The 18,915-nt window shown below is 35.8% G+C and overlaps 1 protein-coding gene across 6 annotated transcripts in view; it reads left to right on the top strand.

Moving 5' to 3' along the window:
• Positions 1-18,915, top strand: part of ANAPC10 (anaphase promoting complex subunit 10) — a 115,524-nt gene that overhangs the window by 40,004 nt on the left and 56,605 nt on the right. Inside the window, exon 5 of one of the 6 annotated variants that reach the window (XM_005556004.5) lies at positions 4,377-6,896. The exons of the other annotated variants lie outside the window; for them this stretch is intronic. Within the exon in view, the coding sequence (XP_005556061.1) occupies positions 4,377-4,508 (132 nt within the window). The 3' untranslated portion in view covers positions 4,509-6,896. Of the gene's footprint in view, positions 1-4,376; positions 6,897-18,915 lie in introns of those variants that run through there. 6 annotated transcript variants of the gene reach the window in all.

The raw sequence follows: 18,915 nt of genomic DNA, 5'->3' as shown, positions 1-18,915 counted from the left end.
AAGAAGTATTTATTCATTCAACACATTTATTGTGATGTAACATGGCTCCCATACATAAGTTTACATTCTTGTAGGGAAATAAATATAGTATATAATTGTTTCAGTGAAAATGTATAGTCGTATTGTACATAATGTCAGACATTAAATGAGGAAACTTTGACACAGCTTAATCATGGGAATGCTGGAGCTGGAGCACCTAAAGACCAGGTAGGTATAATATTAGCCAGGTAAAAAGTATGAGGATTTAATTAAGGCTACAGCAGTTGGGTTCCAGAGGAAGGGATATATTTGAAATAAATTAAAAGGACTTGTGACTGATTGCTACCTGGGATGTATTCAGAATATTGGGTAGAATTCGAGTAAGTAGAAAGGGGCATCTAGAATTCTTAGCTTAGGCAACTGGTTGAAAGTTGGCATTTACTAGAAATGGCTTACAGAGAGGGAACATTCTGAGGGGGAGGGGCAGAGAGAAAGGGGCTTCGATAATAAGATTAATTTTGGTCACTGATTTCTGGTATCTCTTCAAATGGAGGGATTTTCAGTAGGTAGTCCATGGATAGTAGGGTATGGTATATGGATCTGAACCTAAGGAAAGAAGTCTGGGTTAGAGGTATAGATTTGGGAATCATCAGTGTGTAAATCGAAGTTTAGATATAAAATAAAAGTTCTAGGACTGGGACCATGAAGATGCCAATATTCAATAATTGAATAGGAAAAGATTATCCAGTGACGAAAGCTGAGAGGAACTCCCAGAAAGATGAGAAGAAAATTAAGAGAATATGTTGTCACAGAAGCGGAAAGAAGTCAGGAGTATCTAGGCAGATAGGGACTGAAACATTTCCTGTATTTCATGTTTTAATAGGCAGTTTGCTTAATGTAATTTACTTAATGCAATTCTGAACTAAGGTAGTTCTTGAAACTTGTTTAAGCACTCTTTGGAGTAATTGTTTCTAAATTTATCGATTGGGAACCAATGAAATGATTTAATAGCAGGAATTCCATCTTTTCTAATTATAATATTTGTGCCAAATAAGATGATTCTGAGGAGGATTCTTGTTTTATTTCATAATGTGTTGATTTGGAAGGTTTTGTGCTGCTAATGCATACTTAAAGTAAACTTAGAAGTTGATGAATTTTCTTTCAAGAACATTGTCCTGTAAAGGTCACTTTTTTCAAGTGATCTTTTACAGCAGTTATAGAAGACCTACACTGTTTCTTTTAGGCAAAATGGCAATGGTAATAGCTTAGGGCAAAGAAGACAAAAAACCTACAAAATCTAAATTCCCTGTATTTAACCATATGACAGAATATAATTCAATAGAAATATGCATTTTACTTATGAAAATGAAAATGACATGGTTTTAGAAATGTAGATTATCAACCCCTCTTATAAGGAAAACATACTGGGAATATAGCCTGCTGATCAGAGCAGGGTGGGCACCTGGCTGAGAACCTAGCATAGTGTCTGAAACAGTAGGTATTTCATTAAAGTGTTGTTAAATAACCATACTGTTACAGGGCCCCGCCACTTACCCAAACTTGTTAACTTTTAGGTCGGGGGTTTCCGCACTATAGTCTCTCCAGTGGTCACCAGAAGGATGTTACAAGAAAAGGGGTCCCAATCCAGACCCCAAGAAGGAGTTCTTATATCTTGTGCAAGAAGGAATTCAGGGCACATCCATAAAGTGAAAGCAAGTTTATTAAAAAAGTAGAGGAATGAAAGAATGGCTACTACATAGAGCAGCCCCGAGGGCTGCTGGTTGCCCATCTTTATGGTTATTTCTTGATGGTATGCTGAACAAGGGGTGGATTATTCATGCCTCCCCTTTTTAGACCATATAGGGTAACTTCCTGACTTTGCCCTGGCATTTGTAAACTGTCATGGTGATGATGGGAGTGTAGCAGTGAGGACGACCAGAGGTCACTCTTGTGACCATCTTGGTTTTGGTGGGTTTAGGCCAGCTTCTTTACTGCAGCCTGTTTTATTAGCAGGGTCTTTATGACCTGTATCTTATGCTGACCTTGTATCTCATCTGGTGACTTAGCATGCCTTAACCGTCTGGGAATGCAGCCCAGTAAGTCTCAGCTTCATTATACCCAGCTCCTCTTCAAGATGGAGTTGCTCTGGTTTCACACGCCTCTGACATTACCAGCAGTTCATAGGCTTGCTGTTGACCCATGCTTGTGTAGTTTGCTTCAAAAAGATTATCTGGGCAAATCAGATTCCCTGTCTTAGACATTTTAAAAACTTTTTTAATTGCAAAACCATACCATAAAATTTACCACCTAAACCATTTTTTATGCACAGTTAGTTCGGTAGTGTTACATATATGGTATTCACGTGGTTGTGAATACACATTTCCAGAACTTTTTTGTCTTTCAAAACCAAAAATCATTGTCATTAAGTAACAACTCCCAGTTTCCCCCTTCTCCAGGCCCTAGTGAGCACTATTCTAGTTTTTGTTTCTATGAATTTGACTGCTTTAGATACCTCATATAAGTGAAATCATACAATATTTGTCCTTTTTTGACTAGCTTACTTCACTTAGCATAATGTACTCAAGCTTCATGTTGTATCATGTGACAGGATTTCCTTTATTTATTTTTAAATTTAATTTATTTTTTATTTTTTGAGACAGAGTCTAGCTCTGTCACCCAGGCTGGAGTGCAGTGACATGGTCTCGACTCACTACAGCCTCTGCCTCCTAAGTTCAAGTGATTCTCATGCCTCAGCCTCCTGAGTAGCTGGGACTACAGGCACATACCACCATGCCTGGCTAACTTTTGTATTTTTAGTGTAGACAGGGTTTCACCATTTGGGGCAGGCTCGTCTCGAACTCCTGACCTCAGGTGATCCACCCACCTCGGCCTCTCAGAGTGCTGGGATTACAGGCGTGAGCCACCTCAGCAGCCTCCTTTTTTTTTAAAGACCAAAAAATATTCAGCAGGTACAAAATGTGTGTACTTCATTTTGCTTATCTATTCATCTCTCAGCGGTCACTTGGGTTGTTCCCACCTCTTGCCTAGTGTGAATAGTAGTGCTGTGAACAGTGGGTGTTCACGTATCTTAAGATCCTTTATTCATCTCTTTTGGGTATATATGCAGATGTTGGATTTCTAGATCACAAGGTAGTTCTATTTTTAATTTTTTTGCCTTAGAAATTTAACTCAGAAGAAACAGAGGCAAAGTTAGCATTGGCAAGATCTGATACTGAGAGACAGTGATATGGAAAAGGGTGGGTAAGGTGAAGGGCCATGAGCAAACTGAAGTTATAAAGTAAAAGAGTACACCTATAAGATATGAGAAGACACAGAATGGTGTAGAATGAATAAAATAGATGCAAGAGTAGAGACATAATAAGGAGAAAGAACAATAAACTTGAGCAAGTGTCTGGTGTCTCTGATAGTCTTCATTTACTGACCTCTTTCATACTTGACCACTTTTCCTTGAGTTCCATGTACAAACATGTGCACACACAGACATGCGCGTGTGCGCGCGCGCGCGCACACACACACACACACACACACACACACACACACACACAATTCAGTATGTCCCCTCATCCTGTGGTAAGTTTTTTTTTTTTTTTGAGACAGAGTCTCGCTCCGTTGCTCAGGCTGGAGTGCAGTGGCGCAATCTCGCTCACTGCAAGCTCCGCCTTCCAGGTTCACACCATTCTCCTGCCTTAGCCTCCGGAGTAGCTGGGACTATAGGCACCCGCCCCCATGCCTGGCTAATTTTTTGTGTATATTTTTTAGTAGAGATGGGGTTTCACCGTGTTGGCCAGGATGGTCTCGATCTCCTGACCTTGTGATCCGCCTGCCTCGGCCTCCCAAATGCTGGGATTACAGGTGTGAGCCACCACGCCGGGTGTGGTAAGTTTTGAGTAAATATTTCTGGCAACTAACATGTTGCTGATTAAAACAGTAGTAATCGGGCTGGGCATGGTGACTCAGGCCTGTAATACCAGCACTTTGGGAGGCCGAGGCAGGCGGATCACAAAGTCAAGAGATTGAGACCATCCTGGCCAACATGGTGAAATCCCGTCTCTACTAAAATTAGAAAAATTAGCTGGAAGTGTTGGCAAGTGCCTGTAATCCCAGCTACCCAGGAGACTGAGGTAGGAGAATTGCTTGAACCTGGGAGGCAGAGGTTGCAGTGAGCCGAGATTGTGCCACTGCAGTCCAGCCTGGTGACAGAGTGAGACTTCACCTCCAAAAAAAAGGGAAAAAAAAAAAAGAAAACACACGGTAGTAATCAGTTGAAAGAGCTGCAGTAAATCTTGCTGAAACTACCTGCTAAAGTATTTTATCATAATTTAAAAGTATATCTTAATAGAGGTGAGCTACTCAGGAACCTCATTTTTTTTTTCCAGCCTCATGTTTTACGTGTGGTAAATGAAGAATCAGTGAATCTCAAGACTCAGGATAAAGGAATGAGAATATTGAAGCAGAAACTGCAAATAAAAGAGAATGGATACTTTTTTGTGTCCATTTCTCCTTCATAAAGGAATGAAGAGAATTCTTCATACAAGGATTTGTAGATATTTGGGAATCTTTCCTTTTGTATTTGAAATTACAGTTGATGGTACCAAACAGAAACCGTAGCTTAGCAATCTCACCACTTTTTTAGAATCAGTTGCCTACTTTGTAATTAGATAATTAATTAAGAATGATAATTGGCTAATTGGATGGCCTACAACTAGTCTTGATTTCTGATAATTAAGTAGGACAGAGGCAGTATGTAGAGGAAGCTTTCAAAGAACTTACAATGAGAAAAGATCTAGATTTAGACTAAGTGATACCATAAGTATGAGGCAATAGTAGGGAATTGTTCAGATGATACGTTAGCTATCTATTTTAATCTTTATTGAGCATAAAGTGTTTAGATTTAATCTTGTTCCAAGTTAACATGTTTCCTGAGTAGCTATGTGAATTTTCTGTTACTTAATTTTGATAATGAAAAGATTAAATTTTTGTTCTGGTTCTTATGTATCTCCTAAGTTCCCATTCTTTGCCACCAGATAAACAAAACATAATGGCAGGTCCCTCATATTGAAAATATATAATCTTCTCTACATCTTCTTCCTCATCAGTCAGGATAAGGTTTCTTAGGGTTTGCCTGGCACACTTAGCTAAAATAATAATAGTATTTATAGTACACTGGCAACTGCTGTTTTTCCTACTTCTTCCCTGAGACTGTATATATGCTGCTAAAGAAATGAGATTTTTATAATAAATGAGTGTCCCAATTTTTTTTTTTTTTCCCGAAATGGAGTCTCGCTCTGTCACCCGGGCTGGAGTGCAGTGGTGCGGTCTTGGCTCACTTGTACCTTTGCCTCCCAGGTTCAAGCGATTCTCCTGTCTCAGCCTCCCGAGTAGCTGGGATTACAGGCATGCACCACCACGCCCAGCTAATATTTTGTATTTTTAGTAGAGATGGGTTTTCACCGTGTTAGCCAGGATGATCTTGATCTCCTGACCTTGTGATCCGCCCATCTCGGCCTCCCAAAGTGCTGGGATTACAGGCATGAGCCACTGCGCCTAGCCCCCAGTATTTTTTCTTAATAGGAAAACCTCTCTAATTTTATAATAGAAATCAATATAGTTGTTTATAAATGAAACTTAGAGCCAGTAACAACTAAAATACTATTTTATTGTATTAGTATATCTATTTTATCTGTGAGAACAACTGAAATTAGAAAATATGTGGATTCTACCTCTGTAAACTGGTTAGGCTAGTGTTATTTTAGTAATTTTTAAATTTAGCTTTTTAAAATTGACAGAAAATTATGTATATTTATGGTGCTTATAATGATGTCTTGATATTTGTATATGTTGTGGACTGACTAAATCAAGCTAATTAACATAGGTAATACCTCACATATATGTCATTTTTTTGTGGTGTGAACGCTTAAATCTGTCTTAGCAATTTTCAAGTATACAATATATTGTTATTAATTGTACTCAGTGATGCACAGTAGATGACTTGAACTTATTTCTTATGCCTCACTGAAATTTTATGTCCTTTGACCAACATCTTCCAACTGTCCCCATTACTCATAGCCCCGGGTAACCATCATCCTACTCTCTACTTCTGTGAGTTCACCTTTAGATTCCGTGTATAAGTGAGAACGTGCAGTTCTTTTTCACTCCAATTTTTTTTAAAAACATTACTTAAAATCTTGTTTTCTATAACATACAGTTTTTCAATTTTGTTGGAGTTAACTAAGTAATCAGACTATGTGAAATCCTCTGAGGTTGACTAAAAGGTACTCTGTGATTATTTAATAGTGTCCTTAGACTAAATTAAATTTTTCAGGAAAATTATAATATCCTTCAAAGTCCTGTTGGCTCCTTCTCTCATTTCACTTAATTATGCTGAATCTGGCCAATCCATATATATAATTTACATAGAATGTCTCTTTACAATAACCGTATGCAATAATAACTATGTGGCTGTTGGCCTGTTCCTCTAACTGCATGAATTTTTCATGAATTCTTTGAGATTCATGAAAAAAATGAATAGTTCTTTAAAAATTACTGCATCCATTTTCATTGCTAAGAACTACACAGGCCTACCTCATTTTGTTGCTTTTCACCTTATTGTACTTTACAGATACTGCATTTTATTACAGATTGAAGCTTTGTGGCAATCCTATGTCAAGGAAGTCTGTTGGCACCATTTTTTCAGTAGTGTGTGCTCAATTCCTGTTTCTATCACATTTTGGTAATTCTCACAATATTTCAAACCTTTTCATTATTATTATAACTTTTGTGGTGATCTGTGATCAGTGATTCTTAATGATACTATTGTAATTGTTTTGGGACCCCATGAACCATGCTCATATAATATAGCAAACTTAATTGATAAATATTGTGTTCTGACTACTCCACCAACTGGCTGCTTCCTTATCTCTTTCTGTCTAATTGTGCTTTCCTATTCCCTGAGACACAGCAATATCGAAATTAGGCCAATTAATAACCTAATTAATTGGCATAATTCAATTAGGCCTCTAACTAATGATGATGGTCTCTAACTATTTAAGTGAGTTTCACATCTCTCACTGTAACTCAACAGCCAGAAAGAATTAAGCTTAATGAAGAAAACATTTTGAAAGTCAAGATAATATGCTAAAAACTAGGCCTCTTACTCCAAACAGTGAAGTTGTGAATACAAGAGAAAAGTTCTGAAGGAAATTAAACATGCTACTCTAGTGAACACATGAATCATAAGAAAGCATTACAGCCTTATTACTGATATGGAGAAAGTTTGAGTAGCCTAGATAGAAGATTAAACCAGCCACAACATTCCCTTAAGCCAAAGCCTAATTCACAGTAAGGCCCAAATTCTCTTCAATGTTAGGAAGGCTGAGAGAGGTGAAGAAGCTACAGAAGAAAAGTATGAAACTAGCCGAGGTTGGTTCATGAGGTTTCAGGAAAGAAGCTGTCTCCGTAACATAAAAGAGCCAGGTGAAGCAGCAAGTGCTGATGGAGGAGCTGTAGCAAGTTACCCGGCAGACCTGTTTAAAATAGTTGATGAGGGTAGATACACAGAGCAACACATTTTCAATGTAGACAAAAAGCCTTCTACTGCAAGGTACCAACTAAGACTTTCATAGCTGGAGAGGAGAAGTCAATGCCTGGATTGAAAGCTTCACAGTACAGGCTGGCTCTTTTGTTAGGGGCTGATGCAGCTAGTGAGTTTAAGTTGAAGGCAGCCCTCACTATTCTAAAAATCCTAGGGCTCTTAAGAATTACGCTAAATTTATTCTGCCCGTGTGCTCTAAATGGAAGAACAAAGCCTGAATGACAGCGCATCTGTTTAGAGCATGGTTTCCTGAATATTTTAATCCCATTGTAAAGACCTACTGCTCAGAGAAAAAGATTTATTTCAAAATACTACACTCGCTGACAATGCATATAGTCACCCAAGAGCTTTGATGGAGATGTACAAGGAGGTAATACAACATGTATTATGCAGCCCATGGAGCAAGGAATAATTTTGACTTCCAAGTCTTATTATGTAAGAAATACATTTCTTAAGGCATTAGCTGCCATAAATAGTGGCAAATGATCTGATGGATCTAGGCAAAGCAAATTGAAAATCTTCTGGAAACAACTTACCATTCTAGATGTTACTGAGAATATTTGTGATTTACGTGAAAAGGTCAAAATATGAACATTAACAGGAGTTTGGAAGAAGTTGATTCCAGTCCTCATGGATAACTTCGAGGGTCTAAAGGCTTCATTGGAGGGAGTAACTGCAGATGTAGTGGAAACAGCAAGAGAACTACAATTAGAAAGGGAGCCTGAAGGTCAGGTGTGGTGGCTCACGCCTGTACTCCTAGCATTTTGGGAGGCTGGGGTGGGAGAATCTCTTGATCCCAGGAGCTCAAGACCAGCCTGGGCAATATAACAAGACCCCCATCTCTACAAAAGAAATTCAAAAAAATTAATTGAGTGTGGTGGTGCACATCTGTAGTGCCAGCTACCTGGGAGGCTGAGGTGGGAGGATTGCTTAAGCCCGGGTGACGGCGGTTCCAGTGAGCCATAATCATGCCATTGCACTTCAGCATGGGCTACAGAGAGAGACCCTATCTCAAAAAAACAAAAATGGAGCCTGAAGATGTGACCAAATTGCAGCAATCTCATTATAAAACTTGAACAGGTGAAGAGCTGCTTCTGATGAATGAGCTAAGAAAGAAGTTTTTAGTGTGTGAAGGTGCTGTGAGCATTCTTGAAATGACAACAAAGAATTTAGAATATTGCATCATCTTAGTTGATAAAGCAGTAGTAGCACAGTTTGAGAAGACTGACTCCAATTTTTAAAGAAATTCTGTCAGCGAAATGCTGTTAAATGGCATTGCATGCTATAGAGAATATTTTTCATGAAAGGAATATTGAATAAATGAGGTAAACTTCAGTGTTGTCTTATTTTAAGAAATTGCTTCAGCCACCTCAGACTTTAGTAACTACCACTTTAATCTGTCAGTAGCCATCACCATTAAGTGAGATCCTCTACCTCCAAAAAAATTATAACTTGCTGAAGAATCAAGGGATTGTTAGCAATTTTTAGCAGTAAAATTTTTTTTGTGAGGATATGTACATTATTCTTTAGACATAATGTTAATGCACACTTAATAGACTACAGTAGAGTATAAGCATAATATATGCACTGAGAAACCAAAACATTGTATGACTGACTCACTTTATTGTGATACTCACTTTATTGCTGTGGTCTGGAACCAAACCCACAATATATCTGGGATATGCCTGTACTTATTTTAGACATAATTGCTAAAACTTCAAAACTTTATCTCAAAGTTTTATTTTCCTATTAATAAATTAGAGCAAAGAGGTATTACACACAAAACTTGCATAAGAAATAACTGAGAGGCTGATAGTTTCAATTATTCCTATATCTTTGGACTATTCCTCCAGTGGTTGAATTTCCTTTTTTTTTTTTTTTTTTTTTAAATTGGAGCTGCTTGAAAAACATGTTCTTTAGCAATTTTGAATATTATTCTTTGGCAGCATTGTTTTATAAAATTGTTTTCATAGAATTTCTTCTTAGTATCCATGACCTATATTGAGGGAGGTTGGGGAGAAATATGTCAGCTCTGTCAACTACCAATAGATGGTATTAGTAGTTGCTTCTATAGTTAGAAATTGACACATGAGATTAAGTAGACTTAATGATGACCCTTTGGAAATGAATCTGTAAGTAGAAGAATCTCTATACTGTGTCAGAACCAGTAATGATACCCACTTCGTGTTGACTGTCAGGAAGCTTAGAACCAAATTTGTGACCCATGTGGTAACAATTGTGTATATTTCTATACACTAATCTTGGCCTTAGTCATTTATTTTGTCATTTTATGGCATATTTCTTTTCAGGGCCCACAAATGTTTGATGGCTTTCATTAGCACAAGGACATTATCTGTCTTGATCACCTGTGTGGCTGAGTACCTACCACATAGGTGCTCAGTTAATATTTGTGCAATTTATTTCTGCAGTGGCCTTTGATATTTATTTTAAAGATAGTGGAGGGGCATCTCTGTTAGCTTTACTGAGGAAAAGAGTCCAAGGCAGATTACTTCTAAAATTGATTCTGCTCTAGCAGCCTACTTTCTGATATCAGCATGTGATCTTAGAGAAGATAATAATGACCAAAGGGAATGTAATATAGCTTTGGGGAATGTAGGGCAATCCTAATTTGCCTGTTATCATAGCCCAAAGGTATGAGCTCTGGCTAAGTATGATAAGGAAGGTACTTTAGGGAATAAAGAGAGACTGAGGAATGAGAAGAAATCTCTTTCTGCCTTCACTGTTCTACCTTAGTATTTAGGTAGCCACTACACATTTAAGGTAATATAAGGGTAAAAGTTGAGTCAGAGTTGTCAGCCAGTTTGTAAAATCTAGTTGAACAATAGCTTTATCAATTTAAAAATTTTATCATTTCTCTGAGGAAATTTAATGAAAGGCATTGAGAAGTGTTCCTGACTTTAAGAAACTTATTTTGAATGAAGAGTTGCCTTGTGTTGAGAGGGAATTGTCTAAAGCAGATATGGAATTCAAATTTGAAACTTTTCTGTTAATCAGGTTCAGGATTATCAGTAGCATGGAATTATCATGACTCACTGAACTCCATTTAACCTGAAGTTATAGTCATTTGAAACTTGGTGATAGTCCCCCAGAGTCATCTTGTACTTGCCATTGAACACAGAGTTCTCTAACCTTGGCTTACAGACGGAAAAACCCAGTCTGTTTCATAACCTGCAATCTGGGTTTTAAATATTGTTTTTAGAGTAGGACAGAAGGGTGAGACATAAGCCAAATGAAGGAACATGTTTCTAGATTGTCTTTGCCACATGCTGCTTTAATCATGGGGTTTGGAGCCTGTCAGATCAGAGTTGGAATCTTGGTATTATCATTTCTTTCAGAGAGAGTACAGTTTCTCTGTTTTTTCTGAGTCTCTGTTTATTTACTTTAAAAAATGAAAATTACAATGCCTGTCTTGTTTGGGTGGTTGTGAAAATTAGATAAGCTGTGTAAAAACATCTACCATGAACCTAATATATATAGATTTGTAGTCAATATAAGTCTATGCCCTTCCGTAGTACTTTTCTCCGTTAGCTTTGTAATGGCTGCTTGCTTTATCCTTACTCGTACATGACTGTACACGGTTGGAAAGTGCTAGATAAATGTGTCTTATGTATATTAAGACATGCTCAAGTTATAGAGGATGGATAGGTAGTCTTGGATTCAATTCCTTACTATCAGATCTAAGCATGAAGTGTTTTTTTAATGTTGATATTTGGCATTTCAGTGTTAGCGTTTTCTCTGTTGCAACTGGACAGAGAGAACAACCTATGTAGGTTATTTAGGTTTTTTTAAAAAATTATTTTGATGAAATTTCCCTTGGCATTGGAGTAGATATACAGATTTAATCCTTTGAAACTACAGCATCAGTGGCATTATTTTTTGTGGCATATGTAAAGCAAGAGTTTAGCAATTTTAAGCTTCCTAGTATTTAGCTAATAACTTCACATACTGGAGCACATCTTTATCCATTTTGTCTAAATATTAGATATTTTCTAAGGTAATAATTTTACTAACATGGATACTTCCTTTGATTTTGTTCTCCGTTCTTGAAATTTTTTGTGCTTATGGAATTTATTTTGATATATTTTAAAAAGTAAACAAAGCTGACTTTATAATATGGATAACTTTGAATTTTACTTCTTAGCCCTTATACTTTCTCTGCAGGATGTATTTTTAAAAAGAAATACAATATTTACAGGAACAAATTTATAAAGTAGGGGGTATAAATGGGCATTTTAAAAGTTATTTATGTACGTCTTAACTGCCATGACTTTTAGCCAAGCCAATATTTTCAAGAAAGCGCTGTCTATCTTAATTACACAAATATTTTTGCAAACTTTTCCATTAAGCAGTGAATGAAGCCCTGAAAGTCACTGTAGCTAATGTGAAGGCAGAGGATTTGAGAGTATTAATGGATATTTAGGAGTGCTCAGGGTGTGCTCCTGTAACAGGCATTTGCTTTTAGGGCAATTTGGCCCAACAATTGAACAAATTAGTTATGTTTGAAAATTTATAAAGCAAAAGCATAGATAATCATAATATAATTTTTGCTAGAACATATGTTAAGTTGGCTCATTAGGTCAGATAGTTTTTTTTTTTTAATTACAATATGAAAAAGTTATTCAACTTATGTTAAAATTCTTCTTTGCAAATAAATTGATACCTTGATAGCCATGGCATTAAGATAGCTTTTTACTTCTTTGTGGGCTGGCATAATGGACAGACAGTACTTTAGCCTTGGAAATCAGGAGTATTGATGCATGACAGTTTAGATGAGTATGTGTGTATGTGAGCAGGTACTTGTGGGTGCAAGCATGTGTGTAGAAGATCATATATGCATTCATATATGTGAGAGTGCATTTGGGTTAGAAGTGATATGAAAAAAACTGGAGTATTGTATCTTTGTAATCTTTTACTTTCTTAGTAATCTTTTACTCCTTCATTAATCTCCTTCAAGTTGTTGAATTAACAACTACAAAAGAATTAACACTTGGATATTCTTTTGTAGAATGGCTTTGGAACTTGTCAGTATTCTGTGATCCAGTTTTATAAGATGACATGGGGAGATGACCAAGGAATTTTCTCATATTTTTTTTAGGCCAAGTAATGTTGAAGGACCACAGTTTGGCTAAGTAGACAGATCTGGTTTCAGATCTTAGTTTTGCCACTTACTAGCTGTGTGAATCTTGGAGACATATTTGGCTCTTTTGAAGCCTCAGTTTCATAAAATAGGTAAACATACATAGAATAGGTGAACAATGTCTGTCTTATTGGATTCCTGAAAGAATTAAGTAGGATAAAGTTTGCAAAGTACTTATTCACATTACCTGGTTACATAGTAAACACTGAGTTAATGCAAATTCTCTTTTTGGGTGTGTTTTTTAAAAGATAAATAATATTTTACAACTTTAAGCCTTTTTTGAATATTTGAAGTAAAATGCAAATTTATTTTTACATTGGCGTTTGGAGAGTATTAGTGCTTTCTGCATCTTGGGAGAAATCTTATACTTTTATTTAGTTATATAAACATATAAGCATATAAATAATCAGCATAATAACTGATTATTGTTTTTATAAAAACTCCAAAATGTTTATGGTGAACTTCTATAAAATGAAAATTACTCTGTGTAACTTATGTAGCATAATTTACAAATCAGTTCAATTTGGGGAAAATGTAATTTATATTAAATAATATACCACCAATTTTGGGGAAATTATATTACTATAGTGTAATATAATTATAGTGTGTTATTAAGATAAAGTAAAAAGCCCATTAGATAGCCAGTATTGTCATGTTTCTGAGGTTAATTGACTGCGTTCAGTTATAGGTTATGAACAGTACCCACTTGAATGATCCACCAAACTATCAGGCAGAAAGACTGATAGTTCACAAGACTAATTGACCCTGTCAGTATAATAGAACACTTACAAATAAAATTCTCTTTGCAAACAACATTGCGAATGAAAACCCCAGAAGAAACTGTTATGTCCTGTAACTGTCCTGGAATGCTATGATTCAGTTAGCAGACTGTGGGTGGAGGTGGGTCATGGTGGGTGGGAGTTGGGTTGAAGAAAATGCAAAAGATAGGAAGGAGAATTTTGGAGGGAAATTAATCAGGCAGAATGTTAGAGAGAAACACACATGTTTTGAAATGATTTTAACCTCCTTGAATCTCTAAAAAGTACTGTCTTTAAATTTTTCATTTTTTTACACTTTTTGTTCTGTATCGCAAGCCCTTTTGTTAGATTTGATAGTCATTGTTGCAGTGAGCTCTTTTCTGAACGGTAAGAATGTATTTTTTGTCAAACACATTGCTATAATGAGTATGATGTGTACCTGCCATTCTGCAGTCTTTCTTCATTTACGTGTATTATCAATATAAGGCAAATACTGTCAAGGGCAACTTTATATCCTTGAATCTTTTTTTTTTTTTTTTAATATAGGTTTGTATTTGTGCTGATGCAGGAGGAAAGGGGAAAATGTTGGGAAGAAACATAGAGAGAAAGAATATTTATTTTCTAACAAATTTTGACAATTTGTTTTTCTCTTTTTTTTTTGGTAATGATCAAAATTATGTATTAAAGAACTTCCCAAAGCAATATGTCAACTTTTATTAAAGAAGGCAAATATTTTCAAATGCTTTAAGAAACTTGGTGAACTCTAGTATAAGGGTTTGGTTTTCAAAGGAAAAAAAAAGAATTTTATCTGGAAACTCATTTTAGGTAATATGGATTCTCCAGTTAATCTATGGGAAATTGTGCAGCAGATATCAGCCTTCATTTGTAATACTGTAGGAGGGTGATAACTTTCCTGTTGCATTTTCTTTTTGTAAAAAGCATCTTTTACTTTGTCAGAAAACAACAATCAAATTGTAAAAGGGCTTCAAAAATAGTAATAAAAAAAGATTTATAATGGAAAGAATTGATGGTATATTTCACCTAAAGTAAGAAAGACAATGTGTAATAAGGGATTTTGCGGTTTTACAGCTCAGTGCATGTGTTTGAAAGCTGTTCTCTCAGCAACGTGGGTGGCAGGTTATGCTACCATATAATGTATTGTAGTTGGCTCTCCACACTTGTCAGGGTTAGTGTTCAACCATTCGGAAAATTTTCCCATTGTTCTATCATGTGAACCAAGACTAGTGTTGAATTCCCAATAACTTACAAAAAAAGGATTAATTAGAAAGTTTGAAATTTGATTACTTATTGTTTTAATACAGTACTATGTATTTTAATATTTTGTCTATAATTAGAATTGTTTTTTAGTCAAAATAATGTATCAAAATCAAAACTTCATCTTATTTTTTAATAGATTTTACAGAAATTTGTATACTGAATCCTGCCTCTTTTTTTTGTATTAACACTGTTTCCATCTTAAGCATTTTGCTTTAGATGGACCATAGCTCTTGGCAGCTAGTGCATTTTTAGCAAATAATACTGTTTCTAGTAAGAGTTGCAGAGAAAAAAAAACTTTGTGTGAGGTCCTTGTAAACTGAACCTTTGGAACGTTACTTTATTTCTTTTTTTCCCCTCTTTTGTGCTGCTTCTCTATTTGTGTAATGGTTATAAATTACATCGTTTGAAAAGAAGAATTAAAAACACTTTGTTTTTTTTTTTTAAGTTAATTTTTTCTTTACCTGTTATTTTAAAGATATACAGAGAAATAAGCAGTTATGGTATTGAAATTCCATTGTGCCAGCACCTCCAGAGCATAATCCAAAAAAAACAGAAAACCGCCTGCTGGGTTGTCTGCAGTATGCTTGTGTGAACATCAGTGTCTGCTGTTCACACATCATTTTTTTACTGAAAGTTCCTCTTGGAATAAAGACTCTGTGTTTTCTGAGTGTAGTGAAACATTTGTTGGTTCTTACATTTTTCAATTTGTGAGGGATTCTGTTTATAGGATAAGTTGTCATGGCTGTATGTTGCACTAATGTTATTGGCACATCAAAAAGTAGAGAAAAGTCTTGTGTATTTATATACAATAAAAAAATGAAAAAATGAAATTAGAAAGTATTGAAGGTGAGAAATTTTGTCAAAGATATATGTGAAGAAGGATTGATTTAAATATTGATGTTTGCCCTTTAAAATCTATTTTATTTATAAAGTAAAGTATATCTTGGCTAGATTATACATCTGAAAATATCATAAATGTCCTGTATTTCACTTGGAATTCAGAATCTTAAGTACGTTGGCTTCTTGATAATATTGTTTTGAGTTAGTCAAGTTTTTCAACTGACCCTACGTAATCAAGGAATGTTCAGGAAGTGTATTTATGGACGCTTAGAATAATTTTTGATCCTGTTTCACTTCATTTACTTTTATGCTGCTGAGTATCACGTTAGATACAGGCAGCAAACTTGTGAAATGTAGTCTAGTGTGTTGGCAGTCTCAGCCTTCATTGAGATTCATACAACATCAAAACAAAAAATTATTTACCAGGTAATAGGGAACTTCAAGTTTAAATTTGGTAAAATGGATGTTGTGGTCCACAGTGTCCTCTAAGGTTTATTGGAATTATTCGACTCTTTTTTTTGTTTGTTTGTTTTTAACTTTCTATGTAGAAGTTAATAAAGGAATAAATATACATATCTGAAACTGGGTTTTTACCATTTTGACTATCTTTTCTAAAGATATAATTTCAGGTTTGTTCTCTGAATTTCACTCTGAGTTTCTTGATCAAAATTCAAATGCACTTTTACGTTTCATAATTGTTGTACAAATCTTTTAATTATTGTTTCTTCTGGTTATTTAGGATTATATTGCTATATATCTGGGACCATTTATTAAATTTTAGTCACTAGATCCAGTAGACAATGATGCTTGCTCCTCAATTTGCTTCTTATTAGTTGTCTTATTCTCTCATTGAATTCAGAATATGGAAAAGATTGTCATCTAAGCAAGACATATCTTGCATATGCCTTCTAGAAGCGGAAGTGAAAGCACCAAGTCCTTAACATGTTAGTTTTCTAGGGGCCTAAGATGTCTGAATTTCTTGATTGCCACGAAGCCTAATTCTTCACAGGGCAACCTGGCATACTGCCATTTCCACACTGGGCTGTTTGTTGGTACTTGTGAATAGAACAAAAAACGTCTTTGCTTTTTCTCCTCAGTTATCAATGATTATAGTTTTTGGAAACAAGTTAACATTTTTCTCAAAATGATGGTAATTCACATCAAGATGAAGTCAAACTTCATGATATCTAAGCCGTAAGTAATAGAGTTAGTTCAGTATTTAAAAAATTCATGTAAAATAATTGTTACTTCTGACTCCAAAATATTCATTTTGTAAAATTTCACCTTAACCCCTGTTAGATAGGTATTCTAGATTTAGCTAAACACTTCTGAAAGTAAATTATGAGGTGAGTTTTTGGCTAATTTTTATACTTCTATAAGTAAAATCTGTTATATGTGAGTTACAGGACCAATGGAAGTTATAGATCTTACAAGCAAAGTGTTTGTGGGTCATTGGGTTGGGGAGCTACTTCAGCTGTTTGTTTAATCTAACTGGAGGTGTATATTGAATTTTTACCTCTACCTAGATCTGTAGTAAGAACTGTATTTGTTCCCATTGTCATGCATTATTTCTACGCATATTAACTAATAATAAAACAGTAAGTATTATGAGACTTTCACCCAGTTGAATTAGTTTCTTCCTTCTCAATCCCCTTCAAAGTTCCACATCTCTTTATAGCATATATAGAATTATGGCTTTTTGAGTTGTCGATACTTATTGACTTGTACTCATCTTAGAATATATTCTTTTATTTTTATTCTAGGCATATATACTTTAAGGTTATTGCTTTGGTGATGTTCAGGATTTTGCAGGATAATTACTTTCAAATCCTGGCTGGCTAGGTCCCTAGCTAGGTGACCCATGGGCAGATTGTATAACCTCTCTATGAACTTAAGTTACTTATAAATTAGCTATAAATTAGAGATATGATGTTGGGATGATTGCAACAAATGTTTTAAGTGCCTGAAACATAGTAGCAGCTCAGTGAATGGTAGCTGAAAGGAGCAAAGCCATTAAAATTTGTTATGTTTTTATAGGTCTTAAAAGCATATAATAGACTAGGCACGGTGGCCCATGCCTGTAATCCTAGAACTTTGGGAGGCCAAGGTGGGTGGATCACCTGAGGTCAGGAGTTCAAGACCAGCCTGACCAACATGGAGAAACCCCATCTCTATTAACAATACAAAATTAGCCAGGTGTGGTGGCACAGGCCTGTAATACTAGCTACTCGGGAGACTGAGGCAGAAGAATCACTTGAACCCGGAAGGCAGAGGTTGTGGTGAGCCAAGATTGTACCATTGCACTCCAGCCTGGGCATGAAGAGCAAAACTGTGTCTCAAAAAAAAACTCCCCCCGCCCCACCAAAACAAAAGCATACAAAAGTTTGCTTTCCTATATAATCTCATGAAATTAAGAGTTTTCACTACCTCTAACTATTTATTTCTTTGGGTTGTTAAAGCTCCAAGAACATGGGCTTTGGAGTCATCTGCTGGGGTTTGAATTCTTGCTCTGCCATGTAACCATGAACCTTGGAATGTTAGCCTCAGATATCTAGTATCTAAAATGAAGATAAAAAGAATGTACCTTGGCCGGGTGCAGTGGCTCATGCCTGTACTTTGGGAGGTTGTGGCAGGTGGATCCTGAGGTCAAGAGGTTGAGACCATCCTGGCCAACATGGTGAAACCCCATCTCTACTAAAAAATACAAAAATTAGTTGGATGTGGTGGTGTGTGCCTGTAGTCCCAGCTACTCGGCTATTCGGGAGGCTAAGGCAGGAGAATTGCTTGAATCCGGGAGGCGGAGGTTGCAGTGAGCCAAGATCAAGCCACAGAACTCCAGCTTGGCGACAGAGCGAGACTCTGTTTCAAACAAACAAACAAAAAAAGTGTACCTCATAGGGCTATTGCAAGGCTGGAAAAAAAATCAATACATCTGTAGTTCTTACAACTGTGCCTGCCAAAGAATAAGTACTTCCAAAATGTTAATTGTTATTTATTATTATCTCATAGAAAAGGCAAAATCATAAAGCAAGAAAACTTGAATGAAGTCAACCTTAATGATGTCCCTTTAATCCACTCCTATATAATTTTTCTATTATTTTTTCTTCCCAATCTCTTTCAGAATTCCACATTTCCACAAAGCATATTTAGATTATATTGAAGTCAGAATTCTGCATCTGATTCATTACCTACATAGGATTGTGACAACCTTGCAGTAAGAATCACTTAGCTGTGGAATTCTAGTTTGAAAATAATTTTCCTTAGAATTTTAAACACATTTTCCATTGCCT

Source organism: Macaca fascicularis, chromosome 5 (genome assembly GCF_037993035.2).
Source record: "Macaca fascicularis isolate 582-1 chromosome 5, T2T-MFA8v1.1".
NCBI classification, from domain to species: Eukaryota; Metazoa; Chordata; class Mammalia; order Primates; family Cercopithecidae; genus Macaca; species Macaca fascicularis.
Note: the sequence above shows the minus strand (reverse complement) of the source record. Positions and strands in the feature narration are given on the sequence as shown.